The following is a 19,851-nucleotide window of genomic DNA, read 5'->3' on the forward strand; positions in this document are numbered from 1 at the left end:
CACTGGTGGTGCCATTATCAGAGATGGAGGTGCCTGGATGAGCCTTTAGATACAGCAGAAGAAAAGCTTGTGTCTTAGGGATAAACGGTCAGCATTTCAGTGTGGGATCATCAAGCTTGTTACAGGGGAAGCAGGTGGGCAACCTTTGGTGGGCATGCTAATTGTGTAGGAAAGATCACTACTCTGATGAAACGCAGGTGACCTCGACGTGTGTGTGTGTGTGTGTGTGAGAGAGAGAGAGAGAGAGAGAGAGTGAGTAGCGGTGCACTTCCTCAAGTTCTCTCTCTTAACCAACAGAAAGGTGAGGCAAAAAGGGCTCCTGAGCCAGGCACAACCTGGAAAGTCATGCAAAACAGACATAAAGGGCAAGTGTGGTGTAGTGGTTAGTGCTGGACTAGGATCTGAGAGACCAAGGTTCGAATCCCCACTCAGCCATGAAGCTCACTGGGTGACCTTGGGCCAACCACTCATTCTCACAGTGTTGTTGGGATTAAACAAGGAGAGGGAGAACCATGTGGTTCCACTTGAGCTCCTGGAAAAAAGGGGGGATGTAAATGCAATAAATGAATTAAATAAATAAATAAATAGTGTCTGAGATGGTCGGGGGTGGGGAACACTAGTGCCATGATGGTAGGCATTGTCCAGGATCCACTTACTACAATAAACAGCATACATGCACAAACACACCCAAACTAGCAAGGCTGGCTCATCACACGTTGAAATAAGTGGAATAATGTACATTGACATCTGAAAAATTAAAAGGGGGAAAGGTTGTACCTTGGAAACAGAGCATTTGCTTTGCACGCAGAATGTCTCAGCTTCAACCCTAGTGGTTTCTCCAAGTAGGGCTGGGAAAGACTCCCTGCCTGAAACACTGGAGAGTTGCTGCCAGTCAGTATAGGCAATAAAGGAAAGCTGTCTGTGGACAAACGCCAGCTCCCTCCGCCTGAAAAGAAAGATGAGCACTACACCCTATAGTCTCCTTTGGCTTGGGTTAACCATCCAGGGATTCTTTACCTTTACCTTATGGGTAATATTGAGCTAGATGGGAGTCTCTCCCACCTGAAGATGCCATTGGGGGTTGAACCTGGGACCTTCTGAATGCACAACAGATGCTCTACCTCTTCCCCAAATGGAAGGGCCTCACATGCATTATTTGCTATAAATACTACCCTTTATTGTGAGGTGAATTTAATGACTATGCACTGCAAATGATCTACATTCTAGTCTTTGATTACACATGCACCAAATTGAAGTTTTCTGAGTGGTTTGGAAGTACTGTAATCATTTTCAAATGTACTCTGGTGGGTGTGGGTGTGCACGTTTCCCTGTGGGGTGGAGAAAGAGATGTACAAATGTCCCATTTGCAGATTGCCCCCTGCTCAGTGACTGGGGTTGTTTCCAGCATGTCAACATTCCTAAGTCACAGAGGAAGCATCCCGGAAAGGAAATAGAGACCTCCCACACGGCACCAAGCTCAGCCCAAGTTACTTTCAAGACAGACACTGACAATACCCCCCAAAAGTTGATCAAGTCACCCACCAGCTATTAGATTGCTCAGAGGCCATTTCCCCAGACAAAGAATGTAAAGTGCTAGCAATAATTGCAGCACACTGAAAGGTCAAAATCCTCCAGACAGCAAGAATGGCAAAGATGCTTAATGGAGAGAAGCGGGAGAGGCACACAATCCAGACAATAGCGGGAGGAGAAAGGAATCACTAAAAAGCACAAGATGACAAGGAGAGAGGAGGGTGGAAGGTGTGTTGAAAAGGTGGGGGGTGGGGGGCGGGGAGAGACACAGAGAAAGAGTCTTTCTGAGAACTCCAGTAACTGTAAAGCGGCGAATGATGGTTTGGGGTGGGGAGAGAAAAGGGGTGTCATTATGAGCAATTTACTGGCTCAGGGGAAGGAAGGAAAGAAGGAAGAATGGGGAAGAGCTCATTTTGCACAAAGAGCTGTGGTGATTAGGAAGGAAGGTTTCATCATGAGGTTTTATTGTAAAATCACAGAGGAGGTAGAAACACTGGTACACCACATCAGGACTGAGAAAGACTAAAAGGCAGGAGTGATGGAAGGGACAAGGGCATCCTGGGGGTTATGACCACACAGGGGCAAGGAGGTGAGGGTTTTCATTGGCTGCCAGCCATGATGTGTATGCTCTGCCACCACAGTTGGATGCAGCAATGTTTCTGAATGCCAGCAGCTGGAAACCACAGGGTGTGGGAGAGCTTTTGCACTCAGGTCCTGCTCGTGGGTTTTCCATAATGGGCTTGAGGGTTTCCCAAATGGCCACTGTGAGAACAGGAGGCTGGACTAGATGGGCCACTGGCCTGATCCCATGTTTTTGTGACAGCATTGGGTTATCTAGCCCTCTCTCAATTTTATGATTAAGATATGGGATAGGAGATACAACAAAAGCAGCAGAAGTAAGCTTCCCTTTGTGCCAAGGGGAGCCCTTGGGGATCAGAAAGTGGTGGCCTGCCAATTAAAGGCAGGGGCTGCATGCAGTTTAAGCCAGGACCCTCACACACCATCTCAGAATCTATTTGGTCCAGTACTGTAATGCCATTATGCTAAAAATATAGGAAGCTCTTGCATGCTGAATCAGACCGTGGGTTTATCTAGCAGAGTATTGTCCACAATGACTGCCCAATGTTCTCCAGGGTTTCAGCCAGGGGTCTCTCTCCAAGTCCCATCTGGAGATGACAGAAATTGAACCTGGGACCTTCGGCTTGCAAGGCAATAAATTCCACCACTGAACTATTGGCCTTCCCCTAAGAATTCCAGGGCTCATGGTTGTGAAGAAAGCGCTGGCTTATATAGGAACACATGAAATTTCCTTATACCGAGTCAAACCATTGCTCCATCTAGCTCAGTATCATTTACAATGGCAGTGGCTTCCCAGGGTTTCAGGCAAAGGTGGATCTGTAACACTCCTGGGGGTGGGGAGAAGAGCTGTGAGAGGAATTTTTTAGGGTAGAGGGAAACAGCTGGTATGGGAAAGATTGAAATCTCCCCCACTTTCTCTGCTGCAAAGTGAACTCTTGCTCAGGTTCACATTATACACAGTTGCAGGGTTGAGTGTGCAGCATCACCACCCCCAAAATAGCTGAAGGTCTGGGTTTGCCAGCTGCTAAGCTGTGCAGGGATGCAACATACCCTTGGCAGGAAAAATAATCCAGAAGCAAGACGTGATTCCCCAAGGAGTGCCTGCGTGTTCCAAGACACAGCACACAACATTAATGTGCTACTGTAAAGCTGCATCGCTCTGTCTGTGAAATATTGTATTAACAGCCTCTGTAGCAGGCTAGTGGTGGAAGGGGGGGTGGTTCCATTTTCTTCTGTAAGAAGAGAAGCAGAGTCCTGCTGGATCAGGCCAAAGGCTCACATAGTACAACCCCGTCTTCACAGTCGCCAACCAGATGCCCCAGTGGGAAGCTAACAAGCACAGCCTGAGCGCTACCAAACTCTGCCTACTTGTACTTCCCAGCAAACAAGAGCCTTTTACAGTGGAGCTGTTTGATAGCCTTATTTATCCATCATGAATCTGTCTAATCACTCTTTTAAAGAAATCCAAGTTAGTGGCTGTCACTGCCACCATTTTTTAAAGTATGTTTTAACTGCTCTATAATGTTTTTCTTTTTAAATTGTGGATCCATTTGCAGACCTGGGCTCTTTCAACAGGAAACAAACAAGCAAGCAAATCATAGCACTATTCTGAATAGCAGCACAAAGTTTTCCTACCTGTGGATGAAATTCTTCTTCTCTAGGTACTCCATAGCAGAGGAGATCTGGGTGGCCATGTAGAGGAGCACAACAGCGTTCACCTCCTGCCTGTTGCAGTCCCGCAGGTAATCCAAGAGGTTTCCATATGTCATGAACTCGGTGATGATGTAAAACGGAGGCTCCCGTGTGCATACGCCTATGAAACATTTAAAAATGAACAAATTAGATTTTAAAAAATAAATCCTGCTAAAGAAAGAAAAAAATAATTTATGATTTGCAGTATTAATTCTGGGTTGTATCCATTGTCGGGCCATCTTCACACTATGCATTTAAAGCATTATGATACCACTGCAAACCTCTCCCACAAAGAATTGTGGCTTGTTAAGGGTGCTGAGACCCCTATTGGCCTCCCAAAACTACAGTTCTCAGTGTGATTTAACAATCAATCCCTTTTCCTAGGGAACCCTTAATTTTCTGAAAGGAGCTCAAGGTGGTGCTTATGATTCTTCCCCCACCCCCTTTCATTTAATGCCCACAACAAACCAAGGTGGGTTAGGCTGAGAAGCAGTGACTAGCCCTATAGTTACTCAGTGAGCTTCATGGTTGTGTGGCAATATGAATACTGGTCTCCGTGGTCCTAGATTAACACTAACTACCACACCACACTGGCTAGGAGAGACCTACTGTCTGAAACCCTGATGAGCTGCTGCCAGCCAATGCAGACAATACTTAACTAGATGGACCAAAGGTCTGACTGTGTAAGGCAGCTTCCTATGACTAGGATGAATGATTTTTAAGCTAGAGGTGCTGCACTCCTATGAGGAAGGGACCACAGCATCTGATTTCCATGCAAAAGGTCTCAGGGTTCAATTCCCAGCATCTCCAGGTACGGCTGGGAGAGTCTCCCTACCTGAAATCCTGGAGAGATGCTGCAAGTCAGTGTGGACAATACTGAGTTAGATGGTTCAAAGCTCTGACTTGAAATAAAACAACTTACTATGGTAAGAGAAGACAAAGTTTCCTCCAGAAGCTGGTTAAAGATGTCTAAGCTTTCTGGCCTTTTATATATTAAATACAAGTATGAAGATTTAAACACACACAGACGCACAAACCTAACTCAGTTCAACTTTTAAAAAAATTAATTGCCAGCTCCTGCCAGTGAATTGAAATGTCTCTCTGTGAAGCCTTGGTGTGGCTAAGTGGTTTATCTTCTCTTTAATGTCCTGTATTGCTGCGCAAGGCTTTGGTTTGAGTCGCCCTGCTTGGTATTTCTGACACTTACCCAGTAATTGCACCAAGTTTGGATGCTTGATCTCCTTCATTACCGCTGCTTCTTTCAAGAATTCTTCTACCTCCATAGTGTCCTCCTGCAGGAAAAGAGGTAAGGGGAGCACAGGGAGAGAGAGAATGATTTCAGCACATGGTCTAGATAATGGAATCACTGGAAATTACAGTTGCATGAACAATAATAACCTCGGGTCTCAGGCTGTGGAATATCGATAACCTCTAGCCTCAGGTTGCAGAAAATTGATAACCTCTGGTCTCAGGCTGTGGAGCATTAATAACCTCTGGCCTTACATTACATAATATTGATAACCTCTGGCCTCAGGCTGCAGAACATCAAAAACCTCTGGCCTCAGGCCTGCCCCTCAGTGCAACAATTGGCTGTATCCAATCCTTGTCTGTGCATGGATTTATTTTTACACAACTCTATATCATGGTCTGGTTGGACACAGAGGAATGGAGGGAGGAACCAGCTGGGGAACCCCCAAGGGAAGAAGGCTTAAAGCCCAGGGAGTGGTTATGGGATGACAATGAGTGGTCAGAGGGAGAAGACTGCAAGGAAGAGGTGTCGTAATCTGAAGAAGTAACTGGGCTTAGTGAGTTGGGAGTGTTTGTGGCAGAGAGAAGTTAAGAATCGGAAGCTGAATCTGAATCTGGCAAGTGGGAGGAGGGAGGTCAATATGCAGAGATGAGTCAGGCTGGTGAAAAGTCATGGGTGTCTCCCCCTCCTGCTGTGACACGCTCACCTCCCCCCCCCCCCCAGTCTTCCAGAACAATGAAAGGTATGAAAAGAGAGGAGAGATTGGCTGTATGCAGGCGCAGTATCTGATTGCTTGGAAATAGCCCTGGAGAGAAGGAGACATAGATAGCTGTCGGGAGGTGGGGACCTTCAGTCTCAGCAACTGATTCCATGGAATAAGACCCACCAGAAATTGGCCACTACGCTCATTAGCCTTGACACTCCGCAATGTCTGTGGAGATCATGTTTTTGCTAATAAAGAGTTAACTCCAACTTTGGACTGTATGATTACTGACCAGCATGCACTGCGACACTGTACTTTCCATCTCTCTCTTCCTCACAACTGCCCCTTAAATCTGGGGGTTTCTCCAATCCTCAGGAGCAGTTTGGGGAGGGTGCAGGGCATGCATGGGGTGGACAAGGGGGGGAGGAATTCCATTGTGTGAGCGCAAATCTTTGCTAATGGAACAAGTGCATTGATACCACCCTATATTTTGCTTGAAGCTCTTTTATTTTATATTTTGCTGGTGTTGGGTTACTGCAGTTCCAGGAGACAATTTTATTCCCTATATCCAGATTAAACTCTCCCTTTATTTGTTTTGAAAAGGCCACACAGGTACCATCCAGAGAATGGCTGAGCAATGTGGAAATCGATGCAACTTCAGAAACCGTCACCTTCCTCTGAAATATCAGAGGGGCTAATTTACATGCTGAGCCAGGGGTGGTGGTGGCTGGGTTAACTGGAATTTGGAGTAAGTCAAGAATCAATCTGTGGGCTCCTGGCTGATCCCCTGTGGGGAACCGCAAGTCCAGAGGCCAAATATGGCCCCCAGGCCTCTCTATCGGGCCCTCAGGACTTGCTTCAGGCCACACCTGAATGTGGAGGGTCTGTTAACCTATTAAGCTGCCAACAGACCTCCCCAATGAATTTGTTTAGTCAGTGTTCAAAGCCATCAAAACTAGTTTCCATTAGCACACCTTGATGAGTTAATGAAGTATTATATAAAAAGACACACTTTTGCCTGTCCAGATCTACTGACAAACAACTTCCCCAGGTGACCCCAAGTTTTAATATCATGGAGGGAAAAGGATCCCCTTCCTTGTTCTCTTTCCATGGAATTATGCATAACACAGATAAATTCCATAAACTGCTGCCGTCCCCACATTAATAATCTTTTCCCTCCTTGCTTCCTGCATCTTGTGTGAGACATGACACTTAAGGCTTGATTAGGTAGTCAATATTCGCAGAGAGAAGATGTATCAGTAGCTAAAAAAGTTCAGAGGCATATACCAGAGTGGAGAAATCTCTAGTCCTCTAGATTCCAGCTCCCATCATCCCTCCAGATGTCACTGGACCCGTGTTCCAACCATCCTTCCAGACATCAGTGGACTTCAACTCCCATCATCCCCAACCATGATGGTTACTGAACCTCATGGGAGTTGAGAGGGTGACATGGGGGGATGTCAACAAGTTCACTTTTACTGTCACATATAATCTACAAATACAAAATGAGGAAAACCCAGTGTGGTGTAGTGGTTAGAGTGTAAGACTAGGAATTGGGAAACCAGGATTTCAATCTCCCACTCGACCATGAAGTTCTCTGGATGACCACTTGCCAGTCATCATCTCCCAACCACACAGGGCTATTGTGGAGATTAAATGTGGAGAACTACATACACTGCCTTCCTGATCTGGAGATGCTTTAAAAAGTATTAAGAAGTATTAAGAGGGGCCTCATTGGCTTCAACCAAAATTCCATCTAGTCCAGTATTCGATTTGCTCCCTAATTGCTTGTCTCCAGCCACTAAAACTCAGTGGCACATTGCCTCTCTGGAAACCGTGGCTAACAGCACAAGCAGAATTCTTTAGCTGTGATTCCTGCATTGAAGGGGTCCGATTCCAACTATACAAGTCTAGAAGAGCTTCTGCCACAGAATTCCCCCCCCCCCTCAGAGTTTGCAATGGAACCCGAACCATGGAGAAAAAGTTTTGCATTTTAAAAGCCACTGCCTCTCTCTTTTTCCCCGCAGTGTCTTCCACCGCCACAGTTAAAATTATGTATGTTATGATGTTATTAGCAGAAAGCCATCTCGGCTTGGCCTCACTCTGGAGTGAGGAAGGTACGGTTCCTGCTCAGCGGGGCGTAGAGTCCAAGATAAACAGAAGCTTGGGTGGCCAGAAGGTCATTTACAAAGCACGGCTGGGAGGAGGCTGTGCCTTTACAGACAATGCTGTTCTCTGTCCCTGGGCTTCTTTCTTTCTGGGCAGGAAAACAAAACATTGATGGGGGATAAGGCAGAAAATGGCAGAAGGGGATACTGGGAGGTGGGAAAATGGCACAGAGGCAGCACCACTGTGAAACAGAGAAGAAACCTTGGGATTTCAGATGCTAGGAAAAGGGGTGATCCAGCCCAATGCCACCTGCTTGCTGGAATTTCTCCTGCACAGGGGCTACTAAAATGAATGAGAGCTACACTAGATTGTGGCCTCCACTTTTTTCAATGGGGCTTGCACAGATTAATTTTTTAGTTGTTGTTGTTTAGTCATGTCCGACTCTTCGTGACCCCATGGACCAGAGCACGCCAGGCACTCCTGTCTTCCACTGCCTCCCGCAGTTTGATCAAACTCATGCTTCGAGAAATTTTTTGGTACATCCCTGCATTTATACCTCACCTTCTTCCCCAAAGAGCTCAGGGTGGTGTACATAGTAGCCCCCCCCCCCCCATTTAATCCCCACGACCACGTGAGGAAAGTTAGGCTGAGAGACAGTGACTGGCCCAAGGTCACACCCAGTGTGCTTCATGGCCAAGTGGGTGATTTGAACCCTGGTCTCCCAAGTCCTAGTCTGGTACTCTAATCACCACACTGTACCAACTCTAATTTGGTGTGAGAGTTTTTCTGCTAGAGGTGCTTAAATGTATCTGGCCAGCCCTGAGGACTAAAGATATTCCTGTTCCCAGCTGCTAGGAATCACAAGTGGGGAGAGTGCTACCATTGCACTCAGGTCCCGGTTACAGGCTTCTGTTCGAGGTATCTGGTTGACCACTGTGAGGACAGTATGCTGTACTAGATGAGCCTTTGGAACGATTCAGCTGGCAGGCCGTCTTATGTTCTTAAAATCTGGCTCAGTGCTCATTTTGCTGTTCAGCATTTTCACCCCATCCATGTATTTGCTTCCAATTAGTTTGACTGGCAGCTGGCAGGTGACTTCCTCTACCTAGCCAACAGAAACCGGGCTAATAAAAAGTAAGCAAGGATGATGTCTGAACGGTAAGGCGAAGGGTAAAAAATAAGTCTGGCTATAAATCACACAGCCGAGAAACCTAGTGGTTAGTGCTGGCTGTGAAGAATCTTAGCTTCTAAACAAGTTTCTTGTCCTCAAGAATCTTCTTCAGAATTCTGGAGACATGTTGGCTAGGCATGCTAAATAAAGGTTCACAATCCAGGTTGGCTTTATAGCCTTTGAGCCTGGGAGTGGTGGTCAAGAGACAGAGTTACCCCATGCTGTGATTTCCTGTCCTTCTACATTCTGTTTACTTAATAAGCCATTTATTTTCTTATGGAGAGAGGGTGTGAAAGGAATCTGCATGAGGCTACCGACTGAGAACCCACAGAACAGAGTCCAGCTCTCATGAGCCCCACAATGCAGCTTCTCTTCTAGAGCTGGGCAAATCTATCAATTTTTGTTTCTCCTGGATTCACTCACCTCACCCCTTAGTTTTAAGTTCAGCTCTCCACATTTCCATGGCATTTTAGAGTCAAATATTAGCATTTTGCAATATTTTTCCTATTACCATCCTCATTGTCATTACAAGCTGGTCTCACAGTGAGTTGCAACAGCTTACAAGGAATGGGGAACTTCAGGAATGTGGCCCTCCAGCCTTCTCTATCTGGCCCTTAGGACTCTTCCCAGGCCACATCCCTCCTAGTCCTTCCCTAAGTGCTTCTGCTTGCCCAGAATATGCTCTTGAATTGCAATAATGCCTAGAGACAATGCCCCTGTGACTCTGGACAAATAGAAACAACAGAGCATGTGCTTCTCTAGAGTCTTTACTACGGAGACATTCGTACTAGCCTCATCTTACCATTACTGCATAAGTACCCAGGGCACACAGGACAATTTTATACTTCCCTGCTGCTTTCAGATACCAACCCTGCTACAACATACGTTGCCAGATTCTGCACAGGAGTGCTCAAAATTCGTCGGATGATGACTAGTGCCACAAACTAGATATAATGAGAACTTGTATTAGAGTGCTCTATAGACTGATAGCTATAGTCTTATACACGGGTACCTCGGGTTACTTATGCTTCAGGTTACATAAGCTTCAGGTTACAGACTCTGCTAACCCATAAATATTACCTCGGGTTAAGAACTTTGCTTCAGGATGAGAACAGAAATTATGCTCCGGCGGCGCGGCGGCAGCGGGAGGCCCCATTAGCTAAAGTGGTGCTTCAGGTTAAGAACAGTTTCAGGTTAAGAACAGACCTCCAGAATGAATTAAGTATGTAACCAGAGATACCACTGTATATACTAACCTTTTACGCTCTTCCACTCCTGTCTAATGTTCTTAATCCTTCTTTTAGACTCTCTTAGCTTCTTCTGGATCCTTATAGACTTTTATATATACTTTCTGTCTTAACTCCTTTTAGTTTTTTTTTAAAAACTAAAGATTTTTAATGATTACCGTATTTTTCCATCTATAAGATACCCCCATGTATAAGACGCACCCTATTTTGGGGGACTCTGATTTAAGAAAATGGGGGGAGATACTATCCATGTATAAGACAAACCCAGATTTTGAACATTATTTTAGAATTTAAAAAATTGTCTTATACACAGAAAAGTACGGTATATCCCTCCCTCCTTATGCTGATCTTCGACTGTAATAAAGATTTGTTGTTGCTGTTGCAATGATGCCTTTTGCTTGCCTTGATGGAAGATGAAGAGACGGGTGGGGTTTTTTCATGGCTGGATTATTATATTTATGTATTATTATTACAGTGGTACCTCAGGTTACAGACGCTTCAGGTTACAGACTCCACTAACCCAGAAATAGTACCTCGGCTTAAGAACTTTGCTTCAGGATGAGAACAGAAATCATGCAGTGGTGGCGCAGCGGCAGCAGGAGGCCCCATTAGCTAAAGTGGTACCTCAGGTTAAGAAGAGTTTCAGATTAAGAACAGACCTCCAGAACGAATTAAGTTCTTAACCCGAGGTACCACTGTAGTACTATTATTATTATTATTATTATTATTATTATTATTATTATTATTACCTGTGCCTCACTAGCAGGTCCCAACAATTTATAATTCAGAACACTTAAAACAGGTTACAACCACAGGAATGGGGTGGGCCCTGAAAACACACATCACAGGTGTCAAAAAGTCAGAGTAAATAGGTGCTTTGGAAAGCTGTATAATGGAGGTGCTAGATGCACCACTATGGGGAGGAAATTCCACAACTTAGGGGCTATTACAAGGGAATGCCCTCCCCTGGGCTGCCACCCTCCCCCCAATTTCTGAGGGAGGTGAAACTACAAAAAGACCCTCCCCCCACTGATCTTACCACTCTTGAGGATCTGTAAGAAAGGAGGCAATATCTCAGATATTTGGGACATATATTAAGTTCTAAATGCTATTTCCACTCATGTATACATTGTTAGGCACACTTTGCCCAAATATACACATTTTTGTAAACATTACCTTTCTGGACAACCACACTGAAAATTTCAGAGAAGTGCAAATTCAGGAAAAAACCTTGCACCTGGTTTTGTTCATGGTTCCAGAAAGTGCAAATTAAAATGCAAACTGAATTGAGTTTCTCCTCCATCCTTATTCCCTTTCATCCTTTGCTGTGGAATTCTGACTTCCTGGTTTGTATGTTTGTTTGTATGTATGTATGTTTGTTTGTTTCATTTATGCTGGTGAACATGGTTCTCCCCCTCCTTGCTTAATCCCCGCAACAACCCTGTGAGGAGGGCTAGGGTGAGAGGAAGTGACTGGCCCAGGGTCACTCAGCGAGTTTCATGGCCAAGTGGGGATTTGAACCCTGGTCTCTCCCAGGTCCTAGTCAAAGATGCTAACCACTACACCACACTGCCTCTGCTTCTATGATGCAATGAAAAACCTCTTCCAGAATCTCTGTCTTAGCTCCTTGATGTACACCTCATTTTTCTCCTCTTCCAGGAAGACCACAACATGCATGAAATATCAGGGGAAGCCTGACAGTAGCAATAATTTGTTTGTAAGCCTATTGGGAATGAAAAGATTCCAGGCTGACTGATCTTCAGCCTCCCACAAGGCTGGGGCTGGAAAGAGGCCGTGGCCAACGTCAGCTGCAGGATGGATGTCTCAAACATGACCCTCCAGAGGCACCCAGGTGGGTCAGGCTGCTAGATTCAATCACATCACATCATCAGAGGAAATGGAGCAAGCGCCTGGCCAGATCTGTAGGACCACAGAAAACCTGGGGGGTGGGGGGGGAGAGAAATCAAGCTCTTGTGTGCTAAAACAATGGAGAGGCCTGGGATGATTTGCTTGTCTTGATGCAGGCAACAAAAGCTCTGCAAAAAGGGAATGGTTGTGGGGCAAAATATTCTGCAACCTGAGGCCAGAGGTTTTTGATGTTTTCAGGTTGCAGAATATCAATAACCTCTGGCCTCAGACTGCGGTACATTGTAAACCTTTGGCCTCAAATGCTTGATCATCTTGGATGCCCTTCTCTGCACATGTTCTAGCTTGTCATTATCCTTCTTAAATTGTGGCGCCCAGAACTGGACACATTACTCCAGGTGGGGTCTGACCAAAGCAGAATAAAGTTATTCTATTACTTCCCTTGATCTGGATACTTCTCTTGATGCAGCCTAAAATAGCATTAGCTTTTTATGCTGCTGCATCACACCATTAACTCATGTTAAGCTTGTGATCCACTAAGACCCCTAGGTCCTTTTTAGATGTACTACTAGTAAACCAGGTGTCTGCCGTCTTAAATTGATGGATCTTCCTGCCAGCCCAGAAGCTGACATTTGTCCCTACTGAAATTAATTTCTCTAGTTTGGAGCCACTTCTCCAATCAGTTAAAGTAATCTTGAATCCTGATTCTTTCTTCAGTGGCACTTCCTACCCCTCCCAGCTTGGTGTCATCTGCAAATTAGATGAACACCCCCTCAATTCCTTCCTCCAAGTCATTTATAAAGAGGTTGAACAACAATGGGCCCAGGACAGAACCCTGTGACACCCCACTTGCCACTTTTGTCCAGGATGATGAGGAACTATGAGTGAGTACTCTTTGGATTTGGTCAGTCAACCAGCTAAAAATCCACCTAACGTTTATCTCATCCAGTCCACATTTTATCAGCTTCTTCACAGGAATATCAGGAGGACTTTGTCAAAAGCCTTACTAAAATCAAGATAACTACGACTTGCATGCAGAAGATCCAGGTTTAATCTCTGGCATCCCCCCCTTAAATTCCTTCTATTAATAACCATAAGAACTGGAATCTTACTTTACTTTGAAGAGAAGAGGAATATCAAAGGCTTAAAGCTCAGGCCTTGCATTCAGAAGGTCCCAGCAACCAGTGTCTGAGCACAGGAGCACTCTCCCCTTCTGAGGCTGACATGACCATGGGGCCACAGAGATGAAGAAGTCTAAGAGTTGCTGTATCAATTTGAAAACAACCCAAGCCAAATCTCTGGGTGTAGGCTGGCGGTTTCAATCAATTGTAGGCAAGTCCTAAAGGCTGAAATGCAATCTCAGAAGTTGGGGAAACTTTTGCAAAGTCAGATAAGTTAGGTTCTAAATTGAGGATTGTCAGAAGGAGGTTCCCTTCCATTCTGCTCTGGGCAAATCAGGTTGTCAAATATCCTTGATCTCGATCTCTCTCTTTCTCTTTTGCCAAATGCAATGTGCTAATTGAAGTCTTACTTAATGGCCCTATGGAGCTCAACATTACCGAAGCACTGGACGGGGTCCCCCCAGCCCTCGTTTTTCCTCTCTGTAGGAACTACTTTGCCAAGACGCACTGAGTCGCTTCCAGCCACTTTGAAGCAGGATAATAAATAGGCTGCAGCAGGAATAATTCATCATGAGCGACGTCCGTTGAAACTACCAAGGCAGCCTCCTTCCCGTTATTATTTTAAGGTGTCGATCTTCTTTGCTGCGGGGGCAGGCACGGCGAGGGACGGAGGGAAGGGATGCCCAAAGTGCTTTGGAAACTCTTTTTCTGGAAGACAAATTATACCTCTCAAGAGTTCTCCCTGCAAAGAGACCGCTAAGGGCCTGTCTCCCCCTGCTGGTGTCTAAAGACAGATATGAGGTGTTTTTTTAAAAAAAACAAAAAACAAAACACCACCCGGCATTCTCCACACCTTTGAAGAAGGAGCCCTAATCCTGCAGTCTAAGACTAGATTGACGGATTTAAGGAAGGTGGATTAGGAGCCCGCCTTTCAAGTGTGTTTTTAGCCATGCATAATTTCAGGCTCTGCACCTTTTTGGGGAGAGTTTCTCTGAGTGCTCTGATAGCTCTCCCTGCACAGAGAGAGAGGGGGGAGAGGGAGAGAAAGAAAAAGCCGCTTTATATTATTTTAGTCCCAGCTTCCAGTCATCCTTCATTAAGTATTTATCTGGCGTTTAGGAATTGGCGGCGGAGCGTGGCAAAGTACCCGCTTTCAACTCAGAAAAACAGGGAGATTTTACGATAGAATGCATAACTGAAACATCTAAGAGAAATCAGCTTCCCAGAGCGGGAAGAGGTGGTTTGCGAGAGGAGGGAAGTTACCCGTGGAAATGGCAAGCCTGCCCTCCACCACCCAAAAAAGCTACAAAGCAGTATGGCATGACTGGGATAGTGGTGGAGGCATATATCTCACATGATTAAATTCTGCAATCCAGAACTGTGTCAAGGGCTGAAATACAGTGGGCATTTGGCATTGCAGACCAACAGGTCTAAAGGACTTGTGGGTGTTCAGATTCCTTTCCTTTATCTGAACTGAAGATACTAGACCTGGAGAATCTGCTGCAACCTCCTCCTTTGCATAGTTTATGTGAGGTTGTTAGGAAACCCTCTATTCCCCTCACATATACTTGGGTTAAATGTTCCTAAAAATGTATATATAAGTGATAATAACATATAAAGTGTGTTACACAGCTCCTGCCCCAAATATCTGAGAGATCACTACCTTCCTTACAGACTCTCCCCGATGTTAAGTTCTGCGGTTCCAGCTCCCCATAGAAGCTCAGAGTGGTAGTGGTGGTGGTTTCATGACTGAGGGGTCTGATACTGCTTAAGATGTATAGCACAGACTGAGCCAAAGACTAACCATTTTCATTACACCATAAGAAGCACTTTGCAGAACAGATCCCATTCCATCAGATGCAGAGAACATAAGAATAGCTTATGCTGAATCAGGCCAATGGCCCATGTAGTCCAACATCCAATTTTCAGCAGCCAACCAGATGTTCAGACAGAGCTTTGAAAACTAAGGAGCAGACAACGCTGACCACTAGGCAAGCTAGATTCTAATTGCTGTCTCTCAATACATTCTGATGTATTATTACTTATTGTTTTTAACTAATTTGTTTTCATTGTTTCATATTTTATAAATACGTTATTAATGTTGTAAGCTCCTATGAATCCTAATTTGAGAGAAAGGCAGGATACATATACATTAAATACTGCTGTTGCTACTAATAGATTGTGGAAGGCGTTCCCCATGATGTGCACATTGTCATTCACTTTTTTGAGAGGAATTTGAAAACATTCCTATTTACCTAGTTGCATTTGATGACTGAAGAATACTGTTCCTGGTAGCGCTGAGATTTCTGGATGAAAGTACAGTTTTGTTTTTTGTTTTTTTAAAGTAAGTAAAACACCTGCCCAGGGAGCGCAATGTATCTGTTAATGGAGGCTATATCTGCAGCAATCAGAAACGGAACATTTCTCTCCCCCCCCCCCCGCATCTTATAATCTGCATGGTTAGAACACTAGGTGTCACTGTCTGCATATGCTTTTAAAAAAGAATCCACAAAGCCGACTTGAGGAATTTGCTTCTCTAGGGGTACAAATCAGAGGTGGGAAAACAACTCAGCAGTTCAAATGCAAATCCTAAGAACATAAAAAGAGGGCCCAACTAGCCCAGCATCTTCTCACACTGGGTAACCAGATGCCTGCAGAGGAAACTTGCAGGAAGGATCTGAGCACAAGAGCACTCTCCCCTCCTGTTATTTCCAGAAACTGGTATCCAGGAATACTGCTGCCTCTGACAGTGGAGGTAGAGTGTAGAAACTATTTTAAATCTTTGAAAGCAATTAAAATAAACATGAAGATAAAACACAGGTCAACATTCTACATATCAGGGCTCTGCCTAAACAAAAATGTTTCTTCCACGCACCAAAGAGAGTACAGTGAAGGTGCAAACCTTCTGACAGTGGAGGTGGAACATAGCAATCAGGGTGATCAGCCACTCATAGCCCTCTCCTCCACCAATTTGTCTAATCAACTTTTAAATCCATCCAGGTTGGTGGCCTTCACTGTTTCCTGTGGGAGCGAGTTCCATAGTTTAACTGTGCTCTGCTGTGTGAAGAAGTCCTTTCTTTTATTTGTCCTGAATCTTTCAACATTCAGCTGCATTGCATTCCCACAGGTATCATAAGAGAAGGAGAAAAACTACTCCGTAACCACTTTCTCCACGCCGTGCATAGTTTCATAAACTTCCATCGTGTCACCTCTTTCTCACCTTTTCTCTAAACTAAAAAGTCCCAAATGCTGCAACCCTTCTTCATTAGGGGAGTCTGTACCTTTTGGGGCCTTCTAAGCGTGGTGAAGTTTTCCTCTTTAAAAGGGCAGTGGCTACCAAACAGAAGAGTGGTAGAAAGAGAGAGGATAAGAAAAGGTTTCAGTACCTACCTTTAAGGTCTTCACCGCCACTGTGAGGTTATACTTCTTCCAGACGCCTTCGTATACCTCGCCATACTGGCCCCCTCCAAGTTTGTGCTTCATGGTGATGTCCGTGCGTTCAATCTCCCACTTGTCGTAGTTGGGGGACACACCATAGATCGTGGGCTTGTTGCGCTTGGGGGCCGGGTAGTGCAGAGTGGTGATCAGCCCATCTGCCACGGTAGAGTGATGGTGGACCAGCTCAGCCAAAGTGTTGAAGCGGCTCTCCGAAGACACGTAGAGCTGGGAGCAAAAGCAGAGAGGAAGAGAGAGTCACCACAACTCCATGTTGTTATTATGCTGCTGATTTACACAAAAATTGCATGTTTATTCATTTACATGGTACATATTTATACAGTTACTAGTTTATTATTGCTGTTTCAACCACCATGGTCATATCAACCACAGATAAAATATATGCACTAATACAATATTAAAAATAACTTAAACCAAAATATATATTTGCATCAAATATTGCATCAAAATATAGTAATAGTAATAGTAATAATAAAACATCATCAAAAGGTTAGAAAAGATTACAATATGAGAGGTTAAATGAACCAATACATTAAAATCATCAAATTAAATCTCTAAATTAAATCATCCAATTAAAACTTATTATCATAATTAATTTATTTATCACCTTGCAAACCACCATATCAAGGTGATTCACGTTTAAGATAATAAAAAAGTTAACAACTCACAAATGATGAACACTTTTTTTTTTAAGACTAAAACCCTAAGAAGTGGACATGCATGGTAAAAGACACCTTTGTCCAGCTGTGAAAGCCTGTCAGAACAAAAATGTTTCCAGGAAGTACAGAGAGTGGGCCGCTGTCATTTCTTGACAGAAATGCTGTTTCACAGAACAGGAGCAGCCACACTAAAGGTTACTGCACGCTCAGAGTTACTGCAGAGACGTCTTCCGAGAGCTTTGGAACTTGCAGACCACAAGAATATATGGGGTGCATAAGGGATAAGGCAGTCTCTTAAGTTATTCCTAAAAGCTTTCCTACATATTTATATTTTTATCATACAGGCAATTAATATACTGACTTAGCAGTATATAAATATATTTATCAGTAAATAAAATAAATAAATATTCTTTTGTTAAAAAACAATAATATTTGCATGTTGAAATTTAATAAAAGCAACAGCAACATCAGGGAGGTTTCAAGCAACTGTAATATAATAAAAGCTAACCACAAATTAAAACAGATTGCCAGCTAACTATTATAGGAAAATGTTTTCCTGTAATTATCTGCATAAGGAAAGTTTTCAGTGAACGTTTGAAGGTTAATATAGAAGGCGCCTGCTTGAATCTCTCTGTTGGAAGAGCATTCCACAGGAGTGAGCCAATAATACCGAAGGCTCTGTTTCATATTGATGTCAGATGTGCTGCTCTGCAAATTCACTGGAAACTACCTTATGCTGAGTCGGATCATTGGGTCAGTCCAGCTCAGGTTTGTCTACACTGACTGGCAGCAGCTCTTCTGGCATTTCAGTCATGGAATATTCCCAGCTCTACCTGGAGATGCTGGGGGCTGAACTTGGAGCCTTCTGCATGCAAAGCAGATGCTCTACCAGTGAACTAAAGTCCTTTAAGAAGTATGTAAGATTCCAGTTCTCATAATTTTGAAAAAAATAGAAAGCTGCCTTATTTCAAGTCAGACCATAGGTTCATCTAGCTCAATACTATCCACACTTGCCAGGGTTTCAGGGAGGGAACAATCCCAACCCTATGTGAAGACACCAGGGATTGAACCTGGGACCTTTCACAGATGCAAACAGATGCTCCACCCATGAGCTACAGCCCTTCTAAGGCCCAGATTCGATCCCATAAGCAATATATGAGCCTGGCATATATATCAGAGCTTGCAAACTGGGCAGACCACAAAGGAGACTGCCCCAAAAATGTTGTGCCAAGATTTTGAGCCAAGCAGATGACACTGGAGTGCATTTTTTCCATGGCCTCCCCCCACCCCACCAGGCTTTTGCAAATAGTAAATGTAAAAGTTTAAAGAAATGAAGTATCTCTCCCGTCTAGACCCCCATCAGATCCCACTTCTCAACTGATCCCACTTTTTTATAACAGTGCTGCCCCAATCCTGGGCAAGCTGCATCAGAGAAAGCTTTTGGATTAGTAAGAAATCAATCTTTCAGCATGGCAGCACCACAACTTTGGAACACCCTGTCTGTTGACATCAGGCAGGTGTCTTCGCTATACTCTTTTCAATACCTCTTACAAAACATTTTGGTTTAGACAAGCCTGCCTAGATATGTAGAATGTTGACATGTGTTTTAATCTGATTTTTAGCTTGTGGTTGATTATCATTATCTATTTTACCAATAATTTTATTCTTCTATTCTTTTGTAAACCACTTTGAGATGGGTTTTTGTTGTTGTTCTTTTTACAATACCAAATTTTGCAAAAGAAATAAAAGAAAGCTGCCTTTGAACCAATCTGGATATTTGACCATCTGTCTATCTGTCTTTCATGCTACAAAGCTCTCTGATCCTTTAACTGGAGAGTTCAAGAACACAGCCCAGCCAGGCAAAAACACTTGGGGTAAAAGGTAATGGACCCCTGGGCAGTTAAGTCCAGTCGAAGGCGACTATGTGGTGTGGCGCTCATGTCACTTCAGGCTGAGGGAGCTGGCATTTGTCCACAAACAGCTTTCCAAGTCATGTGGCCAGCATGACTAAACTGCTACTGGCGCATGGAAGACCCTGACAAGTGCCAGAGCACATGGAAATGCTATTTACCTTCCTGCTGCAGCGGTACCTATTTATCTACTTCCACTGGTGTGCTTTTGAACTGCTAGGTTGGCAGAAGCTGGGACAGAGCAACAGGAGCTTATCTCGTTGCGTATTCAAACTGCCAACCTTCCGAACGACAAGCCCAAGAGGCTCAGTGGTTTAGACCATAGCACCACCCACATCACCACTTGGGGTATAAAACAAGAGCAGTGTGGCCTGGGGAGAGTTCTGAGCACTGGACAGAAAGGTCTAGGGGGCTGAAAATATATTGATACAGTTGTAAGAACATAAGAAAAGCCTGCTGGATCAGGTCAATGGCTCATCTAGTCCAGCACCCTGATCTCAATGAAGCCAACTAGACGCCCCAACAGGAAGCTACAAGCAGGACCTGAGTGCAGCAGCAA

At 44.3% G+C, this 19,851-nt stretch overlaps 1 protein-coding gene across 3 annotated transcripts in view; it reads right to left on the bottom strand.

Annotated features, from left to right (window-relative positions):
* The window catches only part of ABL1 (ABL proto-oncogene 1, non-receptor tyrosine kinase), a 125,723-nt gene that overhangs the window by 18,196 nt on the left and 87,676 nt on the right, over nt 1–19,851 (bottom strand). For all 3 annotated transcript variants that reach the window (XM_083423479.1, XM_083423480.1, XM_083423481.1), the window contains exons 4-6: nt 16,658–16,930; nt 5,009–5,093; nt 3,745–3,922 (exon numbers count right to left, since the gene is read on the bottom strand). In XM_083423479.1, the coding sequence (XP_083279605.1) occupies nt 3,745–3,922; nt 5,009–5,093; nt 16,658–16,930 (536 nt within the window). The remainder of the gene's footprint in view (nt 1–3,744; nt 3,923–5,008; nt 5,094–16,657; nt 16,931–19,851) is intronic.

Source organism: Podarcis tiliguerta (genome assembly GCF_965153285.1).
Source record: "Podarcis tiliguerta genome assembly, chromosome: Z".
Classification (NCBI taxonomy): domain Eukaryota; kingdom Metazoa; phylum Chordata; class Lepidosauria; order Squamata; family Lacertidae; genus Podarcis; species Podarcis tiliguerta.